At 48.0% G+C, this 19,980-nt stretch overlaps 1 protein-coding gene across 1 annotated transcript in view; it reads left to right on the top strand.

Moving 5' to 3' along the window:
- Positions 1–19,980, top strand: part of FAT4 (FAT atypical cadherin 4) — a 352,940-nt gene that overhangs the window by 212,937 nt on the left and 120,023 nt on the right. The window contains exons 3-4 of the mRNA XM_075348774.1: positions 14,898–15,159; positions 16,073–16,423. Coding sequence (XP_075204889.1) covers positions 14,898–15,159; positions 16,073–16,423 — 613 coding nt within the window. The remainder of the gene's footprint in view (positions 1–14,897; positions 15,160–16,072; positions 16,424–19,980) is intronic.

The raw sequence follows: 19,980 nt of genomic DNA, 5'->3' as shown, positions 1-19,980 counted from the left end.
AGTATCAGATTTCTAGGACACTTATGTAATGCCTTATCTTATTACTAGCTCATTCATTTGGAACTTTTGCTGTTCTGTGCATATCTGTGTATTCCTGTAAATTCTTATTGTGTGCTCACCTTCAGCTTCAGTATGACTTAAGGCCATGTCACACTAAGCAACATCGCTAGCAACATCACTACTACGGAACAACTTTTGTGACGTAGCAGCGATGTTGCTAGCGATGTTGCTGTGTGTGACATCCAGCAACAACCTGGCCCCTGCTGTGAGGTCGCTGGTTGTTACTGAATGTCCTGGACCATTTTTTAGTTGTTGCTCCCCCGCTGTGAAGCACACATCGCTGTGTGTGACAGCGACAGAGCAACAACTAAAAGTGCAGGCAGCAGGAGCCGGCTTCTGTGGACGCTGGTAACCACGGTAAACATCGGGTAACCAAGAAGCCCTTACCTTGGTTACCCGATATTTACCTTCGTTACCAGCTTCCGCCGCTCTCACGCTGTCAGTGCCGGCTCCCTGCTCTCTGCACACATAGCCACGTACACATCGGGTAATTAACCCGATGTGTACTGTGGCTAGGAGTGCAGGGAACAGGGAGCCGGCACAGGCAGTGTGAGAGCAGCGGACGCTGGTAACGAAGGTAAATATCGGGTAACCAAGGTAAGGGCTTCTTGGTTACCCGATGTTTACTGTGGATACCAGCGTCCGCAGAAGCCGGCTCCTGCTGCCTGCACACGGAGAAGAGTACACATCGGGTAATTAACCCGATGTGTACTGTGGCTAATTGTGCAGGGAGCCAGCGCTAAGCGGTGTGCGCTGGTAACCAAGGTAAATATTGGGTTGGTTACCCGATATTTACCTTAGTTACCAAGCGCAGCATCGCTTCCACGCGGCGCTACTGGCTGGGGGCTGGTCACTGGTTGCTGGTGAGATCTGCCTGTGTGACAGCTCACCAGCAACCCGTGTAGTGACGCTCCAGCAATTCCTGCCAGGTCAGGTTGCTGGTGGGATCGCTGGAGCGTCGCTTAGTGTGACATCTCACCAGCGACCTCCTAGCAACTTACCAGCGATCCCTATCAGGTTGTATCGTTGTTGGGATCGCTGGTAAGTTGTTTAGCGTGACTGGGCCTTTATGCTGAAGCTATCATTGAAGAGATAAATGCAAATAATTATAAAATAATGAGATTACGACCTCTCAACATTATCACAATGTGAATGATGTCATAAAAACTCTAGCTTTTGTCTTAATACTTTATTCTGACAGATCGTCTAATGAGGCAGCATCCATTGGGATAGATGTTGGATTGCGGATTATTCTTGGCTGGTGTTTTCAACGCCCAAACATGTTCTTTTCAAAATAAACTTTGTGATTCTCTATTCATCAGAGCAGCCAAAGCATAGTCTAAAAAACAATTAATATACTCACAAAGGAGCATTGGATAGTCAGCACATCAGTATTATCCAATGTGGGAAAATAGAACTATACGCTTAGTGTTCTGCCCCACGAGGATTTGCCTTTTTGGCTTTTTTCGAGAGGCAAGTGAGGAAAGCACAAGTTCTGTTTATATGCCCATGCACTAAGCAATTCCCCTATCTAAACACCTAAAAAATACTTTAAAAAAAAATACCCTAATCTCATTATTTTATTTTGTCTATTGCAGAGTTCTTTGTGGAGTTTTTGCTCTTACGTAGAGCCAGCGCTACTGAAAATTTGATGACAAAACTTTTACTGGGACTTTTATTTCAGTTTTTGTTTTATTTTTGAAGCTTTTTTTTATTGTGTTTTGAATATTCTATAATATGAGATCAAAATAATTGCTGTATGTTTTACTGGATAGGCATGAGTTGTTGTATTCGATGCATCACCTACTTACGTCTTTGGGAAAAGTAAAGTAATGTGACAGGTTTTCTTCACACTGCTTAGATTTTTACACCAGGATTCACTTGTATTCTAGTATTGAGTAATGATAGAGATAGGAAATTGGTTTAGTAAACAAACCCTAAGATGATAGACCTTCCTCTCTTAGATGACATTGTATTGTCTCATCTTTAATACTTGTTTTTTTCTGAAGTTGTAAAGGGCTTGTACCTCAAACAAACTACATTTTTATCAATAGATGCTGGAATAATAATAGGTTCCACAATTGGATGTGTTAAAAAATGTTCCTGTGCTGAGATAATCTTATATATGTGCCTCTACCATGGTGTAATGGATATGTCTGACCATACAGGAACGGGGTCTGAATAAACCACAGCTTCTGGCCAGGGGAGGACGTAAACAAAGAGAATATATAGACAGGACAGCATGTGATTGCAGCTAATTCTTTCTGTGAAGTAAAACATTTCCCTTGCTTCTTTTTAAACAGGTTTTACCTCACAGAAAAAAATCAGCTGGCATCTCATGCTATCCTGTCTGTACACTCTCTTTTATTTCCTTCCCTGGAAAGGAGCTGTCGTATATTCAGACAATGTTCCTGTGCAGTCAGACATATTAAACAGTACATAGCATAGATTATCTCAGCACAGGAACATGTGTTTAACACATCCAATTGTGGAATTTATTATTATTATTATTATTATTACAGGATATGTTGATTTAATATGTACTTCATTTGTGGGATAAACACTTTTAAGGCTCTTCTAGACACCAACATTGGGAGGAGAATACTACCTCTGCACCTCCACAGCTACATACCTAGGTCTCATTACTTCCTGCAGTGCCCTAATAGGTTCTTCTTCTACTTCTTGATGTCAACCATGGACAACAACTTTGTATCCCTAGCAGCAAGCTTAGTTCTTGTTAATGTGTAAGTCTATTGATTCAGTACACAGGCATAGAATAACCCCATTGCAAACATAAACAACCCCATTGCAACCATACCGGTAGGCACTATCTAATCAATATAAAATGTATTAATTAATATCATTATTTAGTACTAGAAGGTGGCCCGATTCTACGCATCGGGTATTCTAGAATTTACGTATTGTGTAGTTAATGTATGATTTTTGTTATATATATATATATATATATATATATATACTAGAAGGTGGCCCGATTCTACGCATCGGGTATTCTAGAGTTTACGTATTGTGTAGTTCATGTATGATTTTTGTTTTATATATATATATATATATATATAGAGATGTTGTTGTGTGTAGTTACCAAGTGTTTGTGTAGGCGCTGTACATGTTCTGGGTGTTGTCTGGGTGTGACGGGGGGTGAGAGCGTGTGTTGCGTTGTTTGTGGAGCGCTGTGTGTGTGTAGCGTTGTGTGTGTGTTGCGCGGTTTGTGTGTGTGTGGTGTGTTTTGGGGGGAGGTATGTTTTGTGCAATGTGTGTGTTGTGCGGTATGTGCGTATATTTGTGTGTGCCGCGGTGTTTGTGTGTTGGGTGTTGTGTGTGTGTCCAGCGTTGTCTGTGTGTGTGGGTGTCTGTGTAGGGCAGTTGTTTGTGGTTCCCAGTGTGTGTGTGTGTGTGTGTGGTGTGTTGTGCAGTGCGCGCGCGTGTGTGTGTGTGTGTGTGTGTGTGCATCAGCCTCTCTTCTCTCAACCTACCTCTCCCAGCCTCCCTCCTCCCAGCCTCCCTCAGCATCAGCCTCCCTCTCCCAGCCTCCCCAAGCATCAGCCTCCACCAGCATCAGCCTCTCTCCTTCCAGCCTCCCCCAGCATCAGCCTCCGCCAGCATCAGCCTCTCTCCTCCAAGCCTCAGCCTCTCTCCTTCCAGCCTCCCCCAGCATCAGCCTCTCTCCTTCCAGCCTCCCTCAGCATCAGCCTCCTCTTCCCAGCCTTCCCCAGGATCAGCCTCTCTCCTCCCAGCCTCCTTCCTCCCAGCCTCCCCCTCCCAGCCTCCCTCAGCATCAGCCTTCCGCTCCCAGTCTCCCCCAGCATCAGCCTCCCCAAGCATCAGCCTCCACCAGCATCAGCCTCTCTCCTTCCAGCCTCCCCCAGCATCAGCCTCTCTCCTTCCAGCCTCCCTCAGCATCAGCCTCCCGTTCCCAGCCTTCCCCAGGATCAGCCTCTCTACTCCCAGCCTCCTTCCTCCCAGCCTCCCTCAGCATCAGCCTTCCCCTCCCAGTCTCCCCCAGCATCAGCCTCCCCAAGCATCAGCCTCCACCAGCATTAGCCTCTCTCCTTCCAGCCTCCCCCAGCATCAGCCTCCCCAAGCATCAGCCTCCACCAGCATCAGCCTCCCTCGTCCCAGCCTCCCCCAGCATCAGCCTTCCCCATGATCAGCCTCTCTGCTCCCAGCCTCCTCCAGCACGCCGTGCTCCTTTGCCGACACTCACACACCCGATCGCATCCACTCACACACACCCGATCGCATCCACTCGCACACACCCGATCGCATCCACTCACACACACCCGATCGCATCCACTCACACACACCCGATCGCATCCACTCACACACACCCGATCACATCCACTCACACACACCCGATCGCATCCACTCACACACACCCGATCGCATCCACTCACACACACCCGATCGCATCCACTCACACACACAGACACTGACGATATCGCACTTAGGCGCTCATACTCACAACATCAGGAGATATCACATGCCTCTGGCCATGTGATCCTCCGTCAGGTCCTGGAAGGTCACAACAGCACAGTATCGAGGCCGAGAAGCAAGCGATATCCCAGGATGTTGTGAGTATGTGGATGCGATGTGAGGTGTGTGTGAGGTGTGTGTGAGGTGTGTGTGATCATGGTTACCAACGTATCCACACCACTCTCGTGCGAGCGGGGGCCGGGGGGGGGGAGGGAGTACCGTACTCACCTCCGTGTCAGCCGTGTCAGTTCGGGAAATGCGCGGGGGAGGGAGGGGGCGGGGCCAGAGCTAGCGTGCATTGCGTGAGGGGGGCGGGGCGTGGCGTGGCCGAATTGCCAATGCCTGCAGGGTGCCGGGGCGAGAGGCCAATCTGTGGGGGGGCGGAGCCTGGGCGAGCGGCTGGCCAATCCGTGTGGGGGCGCAGCCTGGGCAAGCGGCCAATCCGTGTGGGGGGCGGGGCCATGGCGAGCCCAGCGGCCAATCAGCTTTGTGTCACCGTAAGGACACAATTTCGGAGCATGACAGACAGACAGATAGACAGACAGACAGACAGACAGAATAAGGCAATTATATATATAGATATATATAGATGTTGTTGTGTGTAGTTACCAAGTGTTTGTGTAGGGTGCTGTACATGTTTTGGGTGTTGTCTGGGTGTGGCAGGGGGTGAGAGCGGTGTTGTATGTGTGTTGCGTTGTTTGTGGAGCGCTGTGTGTCTGTAGCGTTGTGTGTGTGTGTGTGTTGCGCGGTTTGTGTGGGTGTGGTTTGTTTTGGGGGGAGGTATGTTTTGTGCAATGTGTGTGTGTTGCGTGGTATGTGCGTATATTTATGTATGCCGCGGTGTTTGTGTGTTGGGTGTTGTGTGTGTGTAGCGTTGTCTGTGTGTGTGGGTGTCTGTGTAGGGCGGTGTTTGTGGTTCCCAGTGTGTGTGTGGTGTGTTGTGTGTGTGTGTGTGTTGGGGGGAGGTGTGCACCTCCCATCGTGCTCCATCCCCCATGCTGCGCACCCCCCATCGTGCTCCATCCGCCATGCTGCGCACTCCCAAACGTGCTCCATCCGCCATGCTGTGCACTCCCAAACGTGGTCCATCCGCCATGCTGCGCACTCCCAAACGTGGTCCATCCGCCATGCTGCGCACTCCCAAACGTGCTCCATCCGCCATGCTGCGCACTCCCAAACGTGCTCCATCCGCCATGCTGCGCAGTCCCAAACGTGCTCCATCCGCCATGCTGCGCACTCCCCATCGTGCTCCATCCCCCATGCTGCGCACCCCCCATCGTGCTCCATCCCCCATGCTGCACCAGCATCAGCCTCTCTGCCCCCAGCATCAGCCTCTCTGCCCCCAGTATCAGCCTCTCTGCCCCCAGTATCAGCCTCTCTCCTCCCAGCATCAGCCTCTCTCCTCCCAGCATCAGCCTCTCTCCTCCCAGCATCAGCCTCTCTGCTCCCAGCATCAGCCTCTCTGTCCCCAGCATCAGCCTCTCTCCTCCCAGCCTCAGCCTCCCCCAGCATCAGCCTCTCTTCTCTCAGCCTCCCCCCTCCCAGGCTTCCTCCTCCCAGCCTCCCCCAGCATCAGCCTCCTCCCAGCCTCCCCCTCCCAGCCTCCCCCAGCATCAGCCTACCCCAGCATCAGCCTCTCTCCTTCCAGCCTCCCCCAGCATCAGCCTCCCCCAGCATCAGCCTCTCTCCTCCCAGCCTCCCTCCTCCCAGCCTTCCCCAGGATCAGCCTCTCTCCTCCCAGCCTCCCTCTTCCCAGCCTTCCCCAGCATCAGCCTCCACCTCCCAGCCTCCCTCAGCATCAGCCTCCCCCAGCATCAGCCTCTCTCCTTCCAGCCTTCCCCAGCATCAGCCTTCCCCAGCATCAGCCTCTCTCCTTCCAGCCTCCCCCAGCATCAGCCTCCCCCAGCATCAGCCTTTCTCCTCCCTCCTCCCAACCTCCCCCAGCATCAGCCTCCCCCAGCATCAGCCTCCCCCAGCATCAGCATCTCTCCTTCCAGCCTCCCCCAGCATCAGCCTCCGCCTCCCAGCCTCCCCCAGCATCAGCCTCCGCCTCCCAGCCTCCCCCAGCATCAGCCTCCCCCAGCATCAGCCTCTCTCCTTCCAGCCTCCTCCAGCATCAGCCTCTCTCCTCCCAGCCTCCCCTAGCATCAGCCTCCCCCTCCCAGCCTCCCCCAGCATCAGCCTCTCTCCTTCCAGCTTCCCCCAGCATCAGCCTCTCTCCTCCCAGCCTCCCCCAGCATCAGCCTCCCCCTCCCAGCCTCCCCCAGCATCAGCCTCCCCCAGCATCAGCCTCTCTCCTTCCAGCCTCCCCCAGCATCAGCCTCCCCCAGCATCAGCCTCTCTCATCCCAGCCACCCCCAGCATCAGCCTCCCCCAGCATCAGCCTCTCTCCTCCCAGCCTCCCCCAGCATCAGCCTCCCCCAGCATCAGCCTACACCCTCCCAGCCTCCCCCAACATCAGCCTCCCCCAGCATCAGCCTCTCTCCTTTCAGCCTCCCCCAGCATCAGCCTCCCCCAGCATCAGCCTCTCTCATCCCAGCCACCCCCAGCATCAGCCTCCCCCAGCATCAGCCTCTCTCCTCCCAGCCTCCCCCAGCATCAGCCTCCCCCAGCATCAGCCTACACCCTCCCAGCCTCCCCCAACATCAGCCTCCCCCAGCATCAGCCTCCCCCTCCCAGCCTTCCCCAGGATCAGCCTCTCTCCTCCCAGCCTCTTCCAGCACGCCGTGCTCCTCTGCTGACACTCACAGATCCGATCGCATACACTCACACCCACCCGATCGCATGCACTCACACCCACCCGATCGCATACACTCACACCCACCCAATCGCATACACTCACACCCACCCGATCGCATACACTCACACCCACCCGATCGCATACACTCACACACACCCGATCGCATACACTCACACCCACCCGATCGCATACACTCACACCCACCCGATCGCATACACTCACACACACCCGATCGCATACACTCACACACACCCGATCGCATACACTCACACACACCCGATCGCATACACTCACACACACTGACGATATTGCACATACGAGCTCACGCTCACAACATCCGGAGATACTACATGCTTCTGGCCATGTGATCCTCCGGCAGGTCCTGGAAGCTCACAGCACAGTATCGCGGCCGAGAAGCAAGCGATATCTCCGGATGCTGTGAGTGTGTGGATGCGATGTGAGGTGTGTGTGAGAGTGAGTGTGATCTGATGTGCGTGTGTATGTGTGTGTCTGTTGTTATGTGTGTGCGTGTGGATGTTCCGCCGCTGCACGACCTTGATGCGCTGGTAACTATGCTACCATGGTTACCAGCGCATCACGTCCCTCACTCGCACGGGAGCCCACACCAGCATACGGCGGCAAACCCCAGCAATGCGAGGGTTTGTGTCGGCTGGGTTGGCGGCGTATGCTGATGTGGGCTCCTGGGGGTACAGTACTCACCTGGGAGTCGTGTCTCCGTGTCAGTTCGGGGGATGCGTGCGGGGGGCGGGGCCAGAGCGAGCATGCATTGCGTGAGGGGGGCGGGGCGTGACCGAGTTGCCAATACGTGCAGAGTGCCGGGGCGAGAGGCCAATCCGTGTGGGGGGCGGAGCCTGTGCGAGCGGCCGGCCAATCCGTGTGGAGGGGGAGCCAGGGCGAGAGACCAATCCGTGCGGGGGGGCGGGGCCATGGCGAGGCCAGCGGACAATCCGCTTTGTGTCACCGTAAGGACACAATTTTGGAGCAAGACAGACAGACAGATAGACAGACAGACAGACAGAATAAGGCAATTATATATATAGATATAGGCGGGCTTTGCACGATGCGACATCGCAGGCCGATGCTGCGTTGTCGCACGCGATAGTGCCCGCCCCCGTCGCAGGTATGATATCGTGTGATAGCTGGCGTAGCGAAAACTATCGCTACGCCAGCTTCACACGCACTCACCTGCCCTGCGACCGTCGCTCTGGCCGGCGACCCACCTCCTTCCTAAGGGGGCGGGTCGTGCGGCGTCACAGCGACGTCACACGGCAGGCGGCCAATAGGAGCGGAGGGGCGGAGATGAGCAGGATGTAAACATCCTGCCCACCTCCTTCCTTCCGCATATCCTACGGAAGCCGCAGTGACGCCGGTAGGAGATGTTCCTCGCTCCTGTGGCTTCACACACAGCGATGTGTGCTGCCGCAGGAGCGAGGAACAACATCGGACTGTCGCGTCAGCGTAATTATGAATTACGCCGACGCTGCAACGATGATACGATTACGACGATTTTGCGTTCGTTAATCGTTTCATCAAGGCTTTACACACTACGATATCGCATGCGATGCCGGATGTGCGTCACTTTCAATTTGACCCCACCGACATCGCACCTGCGATGTCGTAGTGTGCAAAGCCACCCATAGACTGTCAGGTAGACGTGAATAAACCTTTCTGAATCATACTGTACATTTATTCTTTATGTGATGCATACTTCTTTATATTTAGTGATGAGTGAGCATGCTCGACACTGCTTGACACGTGATCAAGCATCAGAGTGCTCGAGGGATTCGATAATCAATCGAGTATCTTTCAAGTGATCAACTCTCTGCCCGGTCTCTCTCTGTGCCCTTCTGTTAGAGTCTTCCGGAAAAATGTTTGAGTCTCCCTTTGACCTCCATTATACTTGGTACTCGATCAAATATCTTGTGAGTGCTCAACATGCTCAATTACCCTCCTGGTCTCTCTCCTCTCCTTTAGGGTCTTCCGTAAAAATGTTTGAGTTTCCCATTGACTTCCATTATGCTCCGTAGTCGAGTCAAGCCCATCCGAGTGTCTGACGTGCTCGATTCAAGAAGTAACAAATACTCAAGCATTTTAGTGCTCATCACTATTTATGTTCCATTATATTATATTGAGTGCCAGTAATTTCTGAATAATTATGGAGGCTTATCCCATACCATTACTATTGCACCACTAGAAGAGAGTGAAATGGGGTATTTACAGTATTTTTTGGATTATAAAACGCACTTTTCCTCCCAAAAATTTGGAAGGAAAATGAGGGGTGCGTCTTAAAATCTGAATATAGCTTACCAAGGAAGGCTGTCTGTGCAATTCTGTGTGCGGGCGGCCAGGTGTGTGCAGGCGGCCAGGAGCATGTCGCTGCGTGCAGACGGCTGGGTGTCTGTCGTGGCCGGCTGCTTCTGTCCGGCTGCCTCTCTATGCGGGTGGACAGCCTGCTGGCTGCGACTCTGTGCGGGCGGGTGGTTGTGTGGCGAGTGTCAGTCTGTCCACGGTCCCGGTTTCAAATGATGGTACCGAGAGTCAGCGCGTGCGCAGATGGAGCTCTTGAACCAGGACTGCGGACAGACTGGGACACTCACCTCACTGGCCTGCTCCACCACTGACCCGCCACTGCTGCTGTCACTGACCCGCCTCTGCCACCACTGACCCGCCACTACTACTGTCACTGACCCGCCGCTGTCACTGACCCGCCTCTGCCACCACTGACCCGCCACTGCCACTGTCACTGACCCACCACTGCTGCTGTCACTGAGCCACCGCTGCCGCTGTCACTGACCCGCCTCTGCCACCACTGACCCGCCGCTGTCATTGATCCGCCGGTGACACCACTGACCCGCTGCCGCCACCATGAACCCGCCGCCGCTGCTAGCACAGCCTCTGCCTCCTGTGACCTCGCTCCATCACCGCTGCCGCCCCCCTCCGGTAAGACAACACCGGAGTATAAGAAGGACCCCATTTTTATTTTTTATTTTTTTTAACTTTTTGTATCTCTAAATTTGGTTTGCATTTTATATAATCCGGTGCATCTTATAAAGCAAAAAATATGGTATATTCCACAGGACTTCACAAATGTTCATTGCATGAGAGCATATTTCATGATGTGTTTTCATAACTATTGCACATTTTGTAATTGTGGTTTGTGAAACTATTGTATCAGATAATAGTCATCATCATGTTTTGTAAGGTATGATAAAATATTAATAATATATTAAATCAATAATACTGATGGGATTTTTTGGCATAGATGTATTTATTTCAGTCCTTTTCTATCACGCTAAATGTTATTTCATTGTGTGCTTTTAGTGTTTGGTTTTTATGTAATTCAGCAGCGTAATAGAAAGTGACTGTTGTAAATGATTGTATCATATTACACATTATAAGTCACACAAAGCTTCCTCATTAACTAACAGTGAAAACTGTTGTTTTTTTTTTACGACAGATGTTTAGAATTGTAATTACGACTAAAGCTATAACAAGACCGTCTACCATTTTCCGCCATGAAATTCCTTGCTAATTGTTCAAATGAATAAAGAAAATGTTATGATGCTATAATAACATTCTGCATTATGTATATTGTTTGAATTCTTCAGTTTAGCAAAGAATAATATGAATTTGAGCAAGGGAAATAATGGTAATGGATATAGAAAGGCAGTTAACAAGATATAAAAGATTTAATAATTTACTTATCATCACTGTAAGACTATGGTGTAACGGGTGAGTATTGTAAAACTCCATACATGGGACATACCAGATTTACTCCTAAGGAGCTTGTGGGCACAAAACGGCAGTGCTCGAAGTCCAAAGTAATTTTCCCCCTAAATCCCTATCTATTTAGTGCTATAATCAAAAACTATATTTTAATATACTCGAATTAAAAATTCCCTACTGTTCCCTAACTATTTTTCTATTTTTCCTTTCACTTCCATTTTGATTACGCTTTGTTTCAGAAGCATGTCGGGATACTTAAACAAAGTGTCATCAGGGATAGAGGCTGCGGTCACTAAAGGCCGCTTGACATCGCTAGCCGATGCTAGCGATGTCGAGCGTGATAGCAACCGCCCTTATCGTACGGCCGATATGTGGTGATCGCTGCCGTAGCGAACATTATCGCTACGGCAGCGTCACACGCAAATACCTGCTCTGCGACGTCGCTGTGACCGGCAAACCGCCTCTTTTCTAAGGGGGCGGTTCGTTCAGCGTCACAGCGACGTCACTAAGCGGCCGCCCAATCAAAGCGGAGGGGCGCAGATGAGCGGGACAAAAATCCCGCCCACCCCCTTCATTCCTCATTGTTGGCGGGTTGCAGGTAAGGAGAGGTTCCTAGTTCCTGCAGTGTCACACACAGCGATGTGTTCTGCCGCAGAAACGAAGAGCAGCAGCAACGATATTTGGGAAGAGGGGAGCATGTCACCAATTAGCAATTTGGAACGTTTTTGCAACGATTCAAAATCGCTAATCGGTGTCACACACAACGACATCGCTAAAGCGGCCGGAGGTGCGTCACAAATTCTGTGACCCCAACGAGATCGCTTTAGCGATCTCGTAGCGTGTAAAGCCACCTTTACACATCTTCTGCTTCCTCCCTGAAACTAAATTGTGCTTTACACGCAACGATATCGTTAACGAGATATCGTTGGGGTCACGTCGTTAGTGACGCACATCCGCCGTCGTTAGCGATATTGTTGCGTCTGACACCTAGGAGCAACGATCACCGATCGCAAAAACGTCAAAAATTGTTGATCGTTGTCACGTCATCCATTTTCATAATATCGTTGGTTTTTCATGCCGCACGAAACGCGGTACGTGTGACACCACAGGAACGAGGAACAACCTCGCACCTGCGGCTGCCCGCAATAAGGAAGGAAGGAGGTGGGCGGGATGTTCGTCCCGCTCATCTCCGCCCCTCCGCTTCTATTGGGCGGCCACTTAGTGACATCGCTGTGACGCCGTACGAACCGCCCCGTTAGACAGGAGGCGGTTCGCCGGCAACAGCGATGTCGTTAGGCAGGTAAGTGTGTGTGACGGGTGTTAGCGATGTTGTGCGCCACAGGCAGCGATTTGCCCGTGACGCACAACCAACGGGGGCGGGTACACTCACTAGCGATATGGATAGCGATATCGCAGCGTGTAAAGTGCCTTTAAGCGTCATCTGTGATACTCGTTTCATGGGCTGGGCTAGTCCCTGCATGCTGTGCAGTGTGCGATGTGCACAATGACAGCGAGATCTCTGTTGCCAGCTCAGATCAACAGTGATAATCCAGCACGAGAGCGCGTTGTCAGAATCCCCGGTGTGTGGATATATCAGTGATGTCACTTGTCGGAGCAGCATTGGTCTCTGCAAGTCAGGTATTGCGCATGCACTCGAATTCTCAAACAAAGCATCATCAAAGAGGAAGTGAAAAAATAAAATAGAAAAACAGGTAGATAGTATAGTTACGGAATGGTAGGGAATTTTAAATTCAAACATATTAGAAAATAGTTTAAATTTTATCACAAAATAGATAGGGATTTAGGAGGACCACCTCTTTATGCTGGGCATATGTAAGGAAGTGGACTGGGTGCTGTTGTACGTATCCCTTCCCTTAAACACATCAATCACCAAAGTTATTGTATTGTTGAGTAGTTTAATGTGAATTATGTCCTGCGATTTTTGTAAATATTGTGCCATGTGAAAGGTAATGTAATGGATAGGAAGTATTATAAGTGGTAAAGTATTACATGGCACTTGTATAGGTAGTACCAGAACATAGGATGAGAGATAGTTAATTGTTGAGACTAGCCCACATTGGGAGAGGTTAGTTGATAGGGTAAGAGATGGTTCATTCTGAAAAGGTGGTAGAAATCCATTAAGTGAGAAATATGAATAGTCTGCAGGTCGTAATGGTCATATGCTGTGAGTTACTTGTGGCAAACAGAGGAAGGAGACCGTAACGTAGATCGCATGATCCTTGAGTGTTGACCAAGAACCAGAGAGAGAACAATGTTGAGACTAGAGCCCAGCCCTGGAATGGAGCAGTCCCGGACAATTGGAGCTGGACGATTGGACTTTAGTGGCCAAGCCCTTAGCTGACAAGGTCACAGGTTGATACTAACTGGCATGTGAACAAAGGTGGCTTAATTGAAGGAAAGCAGAAGACAGGACTTCAGTGGGCATCCCCCTAACCATCAGCTTAATCCTACCTAGTGGACTCTCCCTAAGTATTTGAAAAGATGGGAAGCAGTAAAAAAGGGAGTGACTGTTATAAACTCTGCTGTTGGACTGGGTTACACTGAGACTCAGAACACCAGTAAGATCGAAAGTAACCCAGTCGGAAATGTGACTGTGTCTGAGTATGCCTTGTAGAATTAAAATGAGCTACACAATATGTGCCCTCTATGCAGTTTGGAGAGTTGTTGATGATGACAATCCGTTAATTAAAGTATTAATATTTAACATGAATGAGTGGTCTACTTGTGAAAACAAGTCAGCATTTGTTCCTGGCCAGATGGCATCAGTGGCCACATGTGGTTGCACGGGTTCACAGCCCACATGACATAAGTCCACACACCCAGCCAGGACCAGCTTTTTCAGGTAGCATGCCAAGGCATCTGACGTCAATCCTTCACCTACGACTACTACCCCGCGACACTCTACACATACATGTTAATTAGATGATGGCTGAATGTTTGATCATCTGACCATTATTCCTCCTGAATTTTCACTACAGATTCATGCTTAGTTCAAGAAAGCATGCATGCATCTTCTATGGGATGAGTGGCGTAAGAAACTGCTAGGAACCTCTGGCAGCTGCTTACCTTCCCTAAGAATAAAAGGACATGGTGTTATATTTTAACATGGGCTATCCTACTCTCCACCAACACCATCTATCAGAGAGGGATACTTAAGATCTTCAGTCCCAATATGTGTTTATCATATTTTCATGGGCATTACTCCCTGCCAGGTAAGCAACATCTCCGATGTTAACCACTGGTCTTCTGTATACCTTGGCTGCAGACGTGACCGCTAGATCCAATCACTGTCCTTAGCAGTGAGTGGCAAGAGACCACTAAGGTCAGTGAGTAGTGGCTGTGAGCGGGCGTTGGGTATAGAGACTGTCAGACCTTCAGCCAAGGTAAACAGAAAATCTGTGAGGAGCATTGGGACACAATACTGAAACCACAGGGAGTAGAGGGGACAGTGTACAATATATTTCAGTATGTTAAATGTGTTACTGTTAGTTATCTTGTACAACCCCTTTCATATAATTGTGTCAATTAAATGGAAGTAAATGCATATTATTAAATCCAGAAAGAACCATCCGAGCTACAAAATATGTAAACTCAAGCTCTTTGTCAAATTCATACATATCACTATTGAAGAGCAAGTTATACATTTCTGAAAAGTATTTGATCTCTAACGTGTTAAAAAAAAGTCCAAATATAATGAGGTGGAGGGTACTGTTATGCCTATAGTACTGTAAAAATGATGTTACTATGCTTTATCACCAGTCCACCGATTTCTATAATATATGTCATAAAAAATATATATTTTATAACATAAAAAAAAAATATATTTTTACTCTTTCAGGGTCCTAATGCTCTGGTAACATACACTATTATTAGTGGCGCTGATGACAGTTTCCGTATTGACCCGGAGTCAGGAGATTTGATTGCTACCAAACGCTTGGACAGAGAACGCCGCTCTAAGTATTCCCTATTAGTTAGGGCAGATGACGGTCTTCAGTCTTCAGATATGAGAATAAATATCACAATAAGTGATGTCAACGATCACATCCCAAAATTTACAAGAGCTGTCTATTCATTTGATGTAACAGAAGACACCATGGCAGGTAAGCCAAATATCTCATAAAATGCTCTTGACTGTTTATCTTATGGTACATTTACTATATTGTATTTATTGGTTCATTGTTAGGGGTACTTTACGCGCTGCGACATCGCTGCCGATATATCGTCGGGGTCACGTCGTTAGTGACGCACATCCAGCGCCGGTAGCGACATCGCAGCGTGTAACACAAATGAGCGACGATCAACGAGCACAAAAACGTGCAAAATCGTTGCTCGTTGACACGTTGTTCATTTCCATAATATTGGTGCTGCTGCAGGTACGATTTTGTTTGTCGTTCCTGCGGCAGCACACATCACTATGTGTGACGCCGCTGGAACGACAAACATCTCCTTACCTCCATCCACTGGAAAAGGGGGAAGGAAGGAGGTGGGCAGGATGTTCCGGCTACTCATCTCCTCCCCTCCTTTTCTATTGGGCGGCAGTTCAGTGACACTGCTGTGACGTCGCTGTGATGCTGAACGAACCGCCCCCTTAGAAAGGAGGCGGTTCGCCGGTCACAGCGACGTTGCAGAGCAGGTATGTGCGTGTGATGCTGCTGTAGCGATAATGTTCGCTACGGCAGCGATCACCACATATCGGCCGTGCGACGGGGGTGGGTGCAATCGCGCTCGACATCGCCAGCAAATGCTAGCGATGTCGCAGCGTGTAAAGCCCGCCTTAGGATAGGGGAACATAAAACTCAGGTAAGACCTTAAAACGACTGAATACATAGTCTTAGAAATTCACCCACCTTCTTCTAAAGTTGAATGTTTCTTGCCAATTTTTTTCAGAGATTCACTTATATTTAGAATTGAGCCCTCATCTGATTTATATCAGGAGATATTATATTTATATTACATTTTATTTGTATTTTTTACCATCCTATATTTTTAAACAATTTTTTCTCACGCAATCAGGCTCCATTGTAGCTGCAATATTGGCCACAGATGATGACTCTGGTATCAATGGAGAAATCACCTACACTGTTACCGATGATGATGAGGATGGCATGTTCTTCTTAAATCCTGTAACTGGAGTATTTAACATAACACGTGCACTGGACTTTGAAGTACAGCAGTATTATATTCTCACAGTGTGTGCACGAGATGGCGGAGGGCAGTCCTCATGTGTGAGAGTCTATTTCAATATTTTGGATATCAATGACAATGCCCCAGTCTTCAGCTTGAGCACCTATAGCACTTCCCTAATGGAGAATTTACCAATTGGCTCAACAATTCTCACTTTTAACGTGACTGATGCGGATGAAGGTATGCAGTTTTTCTCTTACTTATGTTTTAAAACTTTTCACTAATTTAATTTTATCTAATGCATCATATCAGAACAAAATGCTTCTTGGAGTCTCCATCTTCTGCCAAACATTCTTGATTATGTGGCATTTTTTAATCCAGAATGTCAGTATATATCTTATCATTAATTAGAATCACTACTCTCTGACAAAGGCGGCTGTGATTCTTCCATATTTATGACATGGTATGCATTCTATTTTGCAGAGATTTAATTTTTATTAAAGCATTTAAATTTAATGATCTGCAGCTAAATGGTAGGTAATTTAGGGTTGCTCAGTTCACTGATTCCTTAATTTAATAGTTTGAGTGCAAATCTTCATTTTGCTGCTCTTGCACATATTATAAGTCCTTTGACCTGCATTGCCTGATAATTATGACAATTGATGGAATAATTAGATAAGTTCCTTTTATTTGTCACCATATCATGATGTACAAAATGCTTAGTGTAGGTGCTCAAATTCCACTTCACAATTTGGAATTAATCGATATCCCAACGTAAACCTATGCAAACACCCCCCAAAATTAAGGATTTTATTAATAGTCAATTCCATCTGTAAGAGTTTTATCATGTTTCTATATTAGCCTCCGTACTCATGAGCATAATCACTTCCATTAATAATGGAGCAACAACAGCTCCTAACATATACTCATGGTTGACAATGACCTAAAATAGAGTTTTTTTCTAGTGTCAAAAAGAGTGCTGTAAACTATGAACTGCTGGCAGTTAAAAACCCGACAGAACAGAGAAAAAAGGAGTGTGATCACAGCCTTACAGTTCAGATGAAATTAGAGATGAGCGGACCCATGAAATTTCGGTTCGGCAGGTTTATCCGGACTTTAGATAAAGTTTGGTTTGGGACTTGGACTTGACATGAACTCCAATTGAAGTCACTAATTTGGCAGTTCAGGTCTTCACCCACATGCAATCAACCATAAACAGATCACTTTTGGGGGCAGGTGGGCGGGGTTTTTCCATTTTTTGGGGGGTGCACACTACATCCGATCATGCTGTTGTTACCCCCAGTTCGAGCCGATCAAACACTGCAAGTGGCTTGCACTGGGCTGAGCACCGAGCATACCCGAGCACAGTGATGTTCGCGTTAGTGGTTTGAATATTTAAAGCATGCAAACTCCGAACCTAAACTCTGTTTTTTTTTTTTTTTTAAAAGTCTGTGTTTGGTATGAACACTGAATACTGAACCTCGGGTTCGCCCATCCCTACATGTAACCAAGCCATAGTGTTTTTGAAGTTTCCTGGGCGTTTGGTGATTGTATGGGATTTTTCTTGTTATCTTAGAGCTTGTTTAGTTTAAAATAGTCCAAGATTACTCATGAGATTTCATTCAACTGAGCCCACTGATTTTATCAGGATAACCACCTGATAACCATCTCTGTATGGAGTCCACTGACTTTCCCCAACAGATGTAAGGGAGAGAAGAATTGGACATGTTGAGTTACCCTCCAATTATTTTTGTTTTCCTGGGAAAATAACCTACCTCTTTGGATGTTTGATAATAATGGCTAATGCTTCTTTCCCCTCTAAAAGCATATCTGTGGTAGTCAGAGCTGAGTATGTGTATGGGAAATTTGGAGAGAGATTTGTCAGCTAAACGAATGTGTTCAGCTGACTCTAAAGGGGGCTTTACACGCTACGATATCGTTAATGTTTGATCGTCGGGGTCACATTATTAGTGACGCACATCTGGCGTCATTAACAATATCGCAGCGTGTGATACTTACCAGCGACCTTAGGCGACCTCAAAAATGGTGAAAATCGTTCACCATGGAGAGGTCGTCCCAAACTCAAAAATCGGTAAGGGTTGTTTAGCGTTGTGATTCATCGCTCATGCGGCAGCACACATCGCTATGTGTGACACCGCATGAGCGAGGAACGTCTCCTTACCTGCCGCCGGCCCCAATGCGGAAGAAAGAGGTGGGCGGGATGTTTACATCACGCTCAGCTCCGCCCCTCCACTTTGATTGGCCGGCCGCTGTGTGACGTTGCGGTGACGTCGCTGTGATGCCGAACGTCCCTCCCCCTTGAAGGAGGGATTGTTCGGCAGTCACAGCGCCGACGCCGACCAGGTAAGTACGTGTGATGCTACCGTAGCGATAATGTTCGCTACGGCAGCGATCACAAACAATCGCATGCGCGACGGGGGCGGGTACTTATACGCTCGCTATCGCTACAAGTTGCTAGCGATATCGCTACCGTGTAAAGCCCCCTTAAGGTGCATGACAAAAAGGCATAAAAATTTGCAGTGCAGATGAGCGGACCCATTGAAATGTGGTTCTGCGTTACAGCCGGACTTTAGATAAAGTTCGGTTCTGGACCCGGACTTGACCTGAACCCCATTGTAAGTCACTGATTGGGTAGCTTAGGTCTCTGCCCACATGCAGCCAGCCATAAACAGAGTGCTTCCAGGGGAAGGTAAAAACAGCAATGTTTAGAAAACTGATAAGTCTCCGGCACTTCCGACCATGCGCAGTGCATTTGTGAAGCCAGGGAGTAAAGGCCAAGCGACGCTGTGGGAAAGAGACGAACGTATGCGCAAAATCTCCATGAGCTAGCGGTGACGTTGGCTCATAAAAATCATGTTATCACGCCCTCAGGGGCGTGATAACACAGAAATAGGGCAGACTAGTTGGGCGAAAGAACGCCCTTTCGACTAGCCACAGCCCTAATTAGCGTAGGGAAAATGTAACTTATAAATCCTTTTTTAAAACATTGCTTCTACACAATATTATTAGACAGGGATGGTTAGGCAGAGATTTTTCACCCACACATGTCCCTGCTGCTAGGTAAGACAGAATATGGGACCTGACAGACTGACAGGTTCCCATTAAATGGTGTTGCTTGCATAGGTAGAACTCATTTAGAAAGTTTACTGAAAGATTGCAGCCAGTGTGTCCTTTTTAACATTAGTTTCCAGACCTCGCTGGCAATGAATATTTGAAGCCAGTGGACCAACCAGTACCTTCAGACAGAAGAAAGCAACACTTCCCAGACGCAGCTTTCACAGTTATAGGTTCATATAGAACTATATATGTTTTAAATGTACAATAAAAGAGAAACATGTAAAAGCAAAATAAAGAGAATAAAAATAATAAAAGTTATAAAACTTTAATAAAACCAGGTTTTGGGGAACCAAGTTCCTTTTGTCAAGTTGAACGAGGCGTATGGTATCTCTTCCGGTTGGTAAGGTTGACCACCATTATGTTGTTACAGTTTCTATTGATTGTAAAGACACATCCTATTCCCAATCACTAGCATTGTACATTTCTAACACGTGGGGTACAAGAGGTCATAGAATGGGTAAGTAGTGCTCTTCACTGGTTCCTTAGTAGCCAGTGTAACTGAGAGTGATACAACTGCTCAGGACATCTCGGGAACCCGGCATACTGAGCAGATTGCACCAGCTGTTCGGAAGGTGAGGGAATTGATTATTCTGGATAGAAAGCCCATTGGAGATAGCTGGATGAGTTAAATAAGAAGAAGATTGTTTACTTAGATAATT

This window comes from Anomaloglossus baeobatrachus, chromosome 1 (genome assembly GCF_048569485.1).
Source record: "Anomaloglossus baeobatrachus isolate aAnoBae1 chromosome 1, aAnoBae1.hap1, whole genome shotgun sequence".
NCBI lineage: Eukaryota > Metazoa > Chordata > Amphibia > Anura > Aromobatidae > Anomaloglossus > Anomaloglossus baeobatrachus.
The sequence above is the reverse complement of the archived record's forward strand: the minus strand, read 5'-3'. Positions and strand labels throughout refer to the sequence as shown.